General features: G+C 35.6%; 1 protein-coding gene across 2 annotated transcripts in view; it reads left to right on the forward strand.

Moving 5' to 3' along the window:
* SCaMC (Short Calcium-binding Mitochondrial Carrier) overlaps positions 1 to 5881 on the forward strand; it is a 28027-nt gene extending 22146 nt beyond the window's left edge. For both annotated transcript variants that reach the window (XM_089714356.1, XM_089714364.1), the window contains 4 exons: positions 808 to 966; positions 1421 to 1997; positions 3356 to 3465; positions 5265 to 5881. In XM_089714356.1, coding sequence (XP_089570482.1) covers positions 808 to 966; positions 1421 to 1997; positions 3356 to 3465; positions 5265 to 5339 — 921 coding nt within the window. In that variant the 3' untranslated portion in view covers positions 5340 to 5881. The remainder of the gene's footprint in view (positions 1 to 807; positions 967 to 1420; positions 1998 to 3355; positions 3466 to 5264) is intronic.
* Positions 5882 to 7308: the final 1427 nt, after the last annotated feature.

Raw genomic sequence — 7308 nt, forward strand, 5'->3', positions numbered from 1 at the left:
AACCTCATTAGACCAAAGAGAGGGAAAATAATAATAAAAAGTACAATATGACACTGTCATACTTTGGCCATTAGGAACAGAAACGGATTACAAAACCAATTACTAAAGTTTTAGTTGAAATTTCAGGATTTTTTAACTATGAAAGCCACAGCACAAATCTTTATAAAATTTATCATTAATTCAGGTTTAATTAATATCAAATTTATGTATTGGAAGTACCTCGTAACCTTTCTAGTTATGTTGTTCGATATGGAAAGAAACTTCTTTTTACCCATGACGGTAACTAACTTTCATATAAATCAGTCATAATACAATACAATGGTAAATATAAGAAATTTAATTACCCAATTGAAATGAGAAACAAAAATTTATTTTATGAATTTAAATTATTGTCAGAGCGAGCAGTTAACCCTAAAGACGAAAGTATGGACCAGCAAAATAATGAAGCGTAAAAAACATAAGGAGTGTTCAAAGGAAGATGACCATCTGAACCCCGAATTAGTTAATAAGTTTTTATTCTTATAACACGTAGTATATATATTATTTGCTGTGTCATGTTTACGATACTAACCACTTTCGTCATGTATGTATCATTTTATTTCTACTTGTAGTATTTTCGAATTTTTGAAAGCGATAGACATCTAACCAAATCCAAAAACTGCGCATTAAAGATGACCGTGCGATTAACACGTAGTGATCTAATCTTTTTCGCAAGTTTAATTACGTTTGCTCTCGCGTTCGTTGTATTTATTTGATGAATTATAAATAGTTGCGGTAAATAGTAATGAATTTGTTATCTATTTACAGTACCTCGACATCGGGGAGGATATGAACGTACCCGATGACTTCACACAAAGTGAACTACAGACTGGGAAGTGGTGGCGACATTTGTTAGCTGGTGGCATCGCGGGTGCGTTCAGCAGAACGTGCACGGCCCCTCTCGATAGACTTAAAGTATTCCTGCAGGTAATTACATTACATTTGGTTACACAATGTGCAAATAATCAGAACGCGTCGTTTTTTCTTATAGATTCTTGCTTTTGATTACAACGTACATGCTACCTAAAAATAAGTCATTATATGTAAACAAATATCATCTTTGACTCTACTTAAAATTAATGAAATCATTCCAGTTATTTAAGGCTCATTTACACGACGCAAACTTTTTGCCTGTTCGAAACAATCATGTTGAAGCAATAAATGACTTGCGCAGTCTAAACAAAACGTAACATTATTGATTTCTTGGTGTTATCATTTATTTATTTTTATTTATACCTGTGTGTAAACAGTTGCTTACCATTATACATTACAATGTAAAAGAAAATGGCATCGTGTCACATAATTAACCAAATTAACTAAAGAGGTGTGTAACAATTATCATTCATAATATATATAATTTATCTAATTTCCATCGTTTTAGGTGAATCCAACCAGGGAGAACATGTCGAAATGTTTAGCAAGAATGATCAACGAGGGTGGCGTGACGGGGCTCTGGCGCGGCAACGGGATCAACGTGATCAAGATCGCACCGGAGTCCGCCATCAAGTTCGCCGCGTACGAGCAAGTGAAGCGGCTCATAAAGGGAGACAAGAAGAATCACCCGCTCGCTATATACGAGCGGTTCGTGGCCGGCGCGTCGGCCGGAGCGATTAGCCAAACTGTGATCTACCCACTAGAGGTGCTAAAGACGAGATTAGCTTTAAGGAAAACGGGTCAATACCACGGTATCATGGACGCGGCGCGGAAGATGTACGCGCGCGAGGGACTCAAGTGCTTCTACAAGGGATACATTCCAAATATCCTGGGGATAGTGCCTTACGCGGGCATCGACCTGGCGGTGTACGAGACGCTCAAGAAGAAGTACATTAGCAAATACCAAGCGAATAACTCGCAGCCGGGCATTTTGCTGCTGCTGGCGTGCGGCAGCGCGTCGTGTACACTGGGCCAGGTGTGCTCCTACCCACTGGCCTTGGTTCGCACCAGACTGCAAGCTCAAGGTACATTATTTGGCACAAGAATTTTCACTTTATTCATAGGTTACACGCTCAGTCTGGCGTCAGTTCAGTCCATCAGTTTGATCCGGTTTAGACTGTTGCCGGAATGATGGATGAAAAACACGGGTATTCTGAACCATCAGTCCGTCAGTCAACCGGTTAGACGATAATTCTCCCGTCATTCTGAGCAGACTGATGGACTGAACTGACGCCAGACTGAGCGTGTAACCTATGTCTTACATTCAGATTGCGATCTAGATTAGATATCAGTTCTGCAGAAATAGTAATCCACAAATACATTAATAAAATATAAGTAACATGTGTATTCGCTCACTTCCTGTACATTGCACGGTATCTCCTTTTCTAGAAATTGTAACACGTTTCCGCGTTTTTCTTAATCACTTATCGCAAGCGCTGCGTAGATAATTATTATTATGAGTCATCTATTTCTTCATAGCAGTCGTTAATTTCTTCTTATGTTTAATTGAGTAAGTTTTTTACGTATTTCGTATTAAAATAAATTGATATCTTTGCACTCAACACGATGATAATATTATGGAAAAATAATAAGTATCATTCGAACATTGAAACGAAATTTTAGGTACAAACGGGGTAAATGTGCTTCATAATGATGACATTATAATTACCAATAATGTCCAAGGCTAATGCAAATATTGCAAATATTGTGTAAAGAAATTCACGTAAATACCTACCGTTAGGTTTATTCACCGACACAAAGAAAGATATTCTTATTAGTCTGTTATAGACATTCTTTATCATACTTATATAAATACTAGGTTTCCGCCCGCGGCTTCGCCCGCGCAGTCAAATAAAAACCCACATAGTTCCCGTTCCCGTGAGTTTTCCGGGATTGCGTCATTTTCCCGGGATAAAAAGTAGCCTATGTCCTTTCTCGGGTATCAAAATATCTCCATACCAAATTTCATGAAAATTGGTTCTGTAGTTAAGGCGTGATTGAGTAACAGACAGACAGACAGAGTTACTTTCGCATTTATAATATTAGTACTTATAGATTTTTACATAGCTTCTATCGCGGGCCTTGAGCGCGGGGACCGAATCCAGAAATTGCGTAACGAAAAACCTCACGCTCCCAACTCCGACGGGCACGGAGGTGTGGCTTGAAGGCATAGCATGCAATAGCTTTACCGCGGCAGTCCCCGAGTGCCACACGTCTTTTTTATTTTCTATACCTAATCAACTATTGCGCAGCCGTGGCTTATTCATACAGTAATTGAAATTAAAAACAATAATTGACCATTTTGAATTATACATACATATTTTCCTTGTATGTATAAAAATTTATTCTTTACCTATTCAATATATGGTATATAATTTTACAGAGCGATCAGCAAAAGGCGCAGAGGGCACAATGAGCGGCGTGTTCAGAGACATTGTACAGCGCGAGGGCTTCCGTGGCCTTTACCGCGGCATTACGCCTAACTTCATCAAGGTAATTATCTATGTCAATACCACTAGGGGATTAAACAAATACATACGCGTTGTTAATTGTATTTACTTTTATGAAGGGTGAAGGAATAGTAAAGGTTTTGTGGAATTTATGGTAGTTATTGAAATGTATAGATATTTTTCGAGAGCAAATTGTTTTTTAATGCTTGACATTGTTCATAGATTAAAAGGATTTTACCGGCTAATGTAATAATCACAGAACAGTAAAAACATATAGAAGTGCTATAATGTCATAATTAGTATGAAAACCAGTGTCGCCAAACCCACACATTTAAACCGATAGTTATACAGTACACTACAAGTAAACTATGCCTTTGATTGGACAGCTTAATTTGAGTAAAAACTGACTTAGGTTATAAATTCAGCATTTCAATATGTACCCTAACGCACCATGTTACGGTTTATTTTAGTATAACATCCCTAGGTATATTAGCTGTTTTGTTTCTCATTGCACAGAAATTCCAAATTCGAAAATATTCAGCTACTCCACAACAGAGGGCGTTAGTTTTCGATAGATATAAATTTGAAACGCATCACATAGAGATAAGGTTGAAATTTGTGTCACTCAACATTAATGACATTAACTTGATATTTATCTGATGCTATGCCCTGAGGGATGTCAGCCTTGTTATCGATAATTCACAAATAAATATTTTTTGTGTATTTTTTTTCTTTCTTATATATGAGTATAGTATAATGTGTCACATTTTGGAGTATGTTTATAACTACTAAGTACGTCTCTTTATATTATTATTATTAAATAAAAAACGGAATAGAATAGTATTAATCTATATATTTTACAAAATACAAACAGAAAATATGCATTATTTTAAATCTTGGAACTGCCGTAGGTTTGCTGTATCGGTGGCCTTTGTTAGACCACTTAGTGCTGTTCAGCATCCAGTTAACTCGTCACGTTGCATTTATCCATTTCTCTTTTAAATTAGCCTCTTTGGGAAATCTATAAATAAATTGGACAAATGAAAGCTAAGGAAAAATAAAATAAAATTTAATATTTATAATGTTTGTCTTTTCTAAAGTATCGATACTGTCGATATGCGCCACAAGCATCACTAAAGCGACATTCGTTTGTTTATTGCAATAATATTCCAGAAAGTCTTGTTTGCTGTTCGATCTATAATAGTATTAATTTCTTACGGATTAAGGTTCATTTTGACTAGATATTTGTATACAATTTTGACAAATTACGACAAGCGAAGTTATAACATAAAATATAATTAAAATAAATAAAAATAAGACTTACCGATGGTATAAAATGCCTCCATTGCTGATATTATTTCCACTGCTATCATTTTTGCACTCTAATATCGAACAACACGTCCTAATTAATGAATAAATATGGAAAAAAGGTTTGACAGCTGACAACTGACTCGAATATTTTTCTGCGCATAACTGAGAGCAAGTTAGGTGATCTTACCTTACTAGTGACACGTGGGCCACGCCAACATCACACTTCTATCTGCTTTACTGTTCTGTGGTAATAATTGATAAGCGTCCGTGAATATCCGCTTCAAAGAGGATTTTGTTTGATATATATTTTTTTATCTGCTAAAACAATATTTATACATTTCAATTAATATATTTTTTATTATTTATTCAATTCATATTGATCGACATATCAGAGTAAGGTTAGCATCGATGTTATTGACAAATTTCGCATCAGTCAATTAGAATTTAAAACTATTTGCCGTTAATCGAATCTTACTCTGATATGCACGAAGCATGTGTAGCTCGTACTAATGATGTAAAAATGAACAAAAGGTGATCCCCGCCGTGTCGATCTCGTACGTGGTGTACGAGTACGCGAGCCGCTCGCTCGGCGTCAACATGACGTGATTCCCGCGCCGCGCCCGCTGCACTCGACCCACGGACCGTCGTCCACTCGCCACGCGGCCGGTTATATCGCTCTATCGAAACATCGCTTGAACGTGGACGCCCCACGCTGATTGGCCGACACAGCGTACGCGTCGCCGCAACAACGCTAGGCGCTGATTGGCTGAGCCGACACAGCGTACGCGTCGCCGCAACAACGCTAGACGCTGATTGGCTGAGACGGACGCGCTGCCGCAGTAACGTACGCTGATTAGCCAACGCAACAGTGCGCGTCACACCGCCATACCGCGCCACATCCGACCGGTGCCTCCTTAGAGCGATATCACTACTATCGACATTCTAATCGCATTAGCAAATTTTGCATTTGTAAATAGCTCTCCTCTACTCTAAGACTATTTATTGAATTTGTGACTCTTCGATTCCATTAGTTTTTGTCTCTTGACGTTGAATGTTATTTAAACGAGAACTTCAATTGGTCTGACTTTGGAATCCAGCGCAGTGCTGGATAATAATCTGTGATTATAATAAATTATGTATTTTTTTTAGTTTTTTTCTTTTTATTTATTGTCCTTGTCCCTTTCTAGCTTAAATGCCGTTTTATATTGCAATTTCGGCGTTAATTTAATTTTATGCTTGTTAAATATTTTGTTACGAATTTGTAAGTCTTATTTAACTGGTTTACGGTTTTGGCTGTTACTAAAAAATATATTAGCATTTCCTTTACATTATAGATTGAATTTATTAATAAGTAGTAGCGGTTGATTTGTTCATTGTCTACTGTATTAAACTGCCAACATTTTAGTTTTCGTCATTCCGTTTAAGTTAAATTAAAGAAACTCATATGCCACGTATACGTTATTTTGTATAACATTATCGTCGCGGTAAAAGCATGCTTTTGTTATAGTTATATATCGAACCATTGACCTTGGTCATTGAATCGCATTTAGTAACATTGAGCATGTAATATTGATAGTAACTTAGCCTGATTAAATGCTCTCTAATGCCTTGATTTTCATGTTAAGCAAATTGAAAGACAAGTGCTTCCGCGTCAAAGTAACCTTATAGAAAGAGCTACCCCAAAGAATCTCTTTTCTCTTAAATTTAGGTCTTAAGTAATGCATTAGATGCTAGTGAGACATTTAGTTAGAAATAAATTGAAATAATCTTAATAACTTATTGTGATTACTGTAATAAAAACTGTTTTGTTTCATTGTAGGTACGTACGTATTTGTTTATATAATTGGCGTTGAATTCGTTTGCAAAATATAATATCTTATTAGATATCTAATATTTTTATAATTCCTATTAAAAGGTGTAATATTAAATGTTATATACATATATATTTATAATTATAGATATTCAAAGAAATTTAGTGTGGAAGCTATAAGTTATAACAGTCATGAAACATTTGCCTGAATTAGATAAAAAAATAGAAACGTCGATATTTTCAATACTTCAGTCTCCCAATGGCCTGAAAAGCGCATTTCCATGTTAAATTAGTACAAAATGAAAGCATTCAATTCTCTCATGTGACTTATAAATATCGATCGATCGTCATAACGATTCCGTATTCTGATATTTTATATGCATTTTGCTATAATTTGTAGCCTAGGTACTATATAATTCATCAAAGCAATAATTACATTACCATGGTCTGTTATCGTCTCTAGCAACATTTTATAGCTTTTGCTGTCTTATGAGATATACTCGTTTAATATATATGGTGTTATTATACTGTAGTTATTAAGTGTGATATTTTGTGTTGTATTTTACTGTTTTTAATTGGAATCAAGGTTGTTTTATAGTACTTAGTAACGAACGAAGGAATACCATAAATTTGATTACGTTTATACTAAGATAAAACAAACAGTCCAAATTAAGTAAGAGTATACAATTAAAGAACTAAATTTTCTTGTAGCTAGGATGAAAATCGGTCTAGTGATATTAATTGAATTACTCAATTTTCTATAAA

The sequence above is a fragment of the Colias philodice genome, chromosome 1 (genome assembly GCF_061535455.1).
Source record: "Colias philodice isolate Cphi_HAF_F1 chromosome 1, ilColPhil1 Martin Lab GWU primary, whole genome shotgun sequence".
In the NCBI taxonomy this organism is placed as follows: Eukaryota; Metazoa; Arthropoda; class Insecta; order Lepidoptera; family Pieridae; genus Colias; species Colias philodice.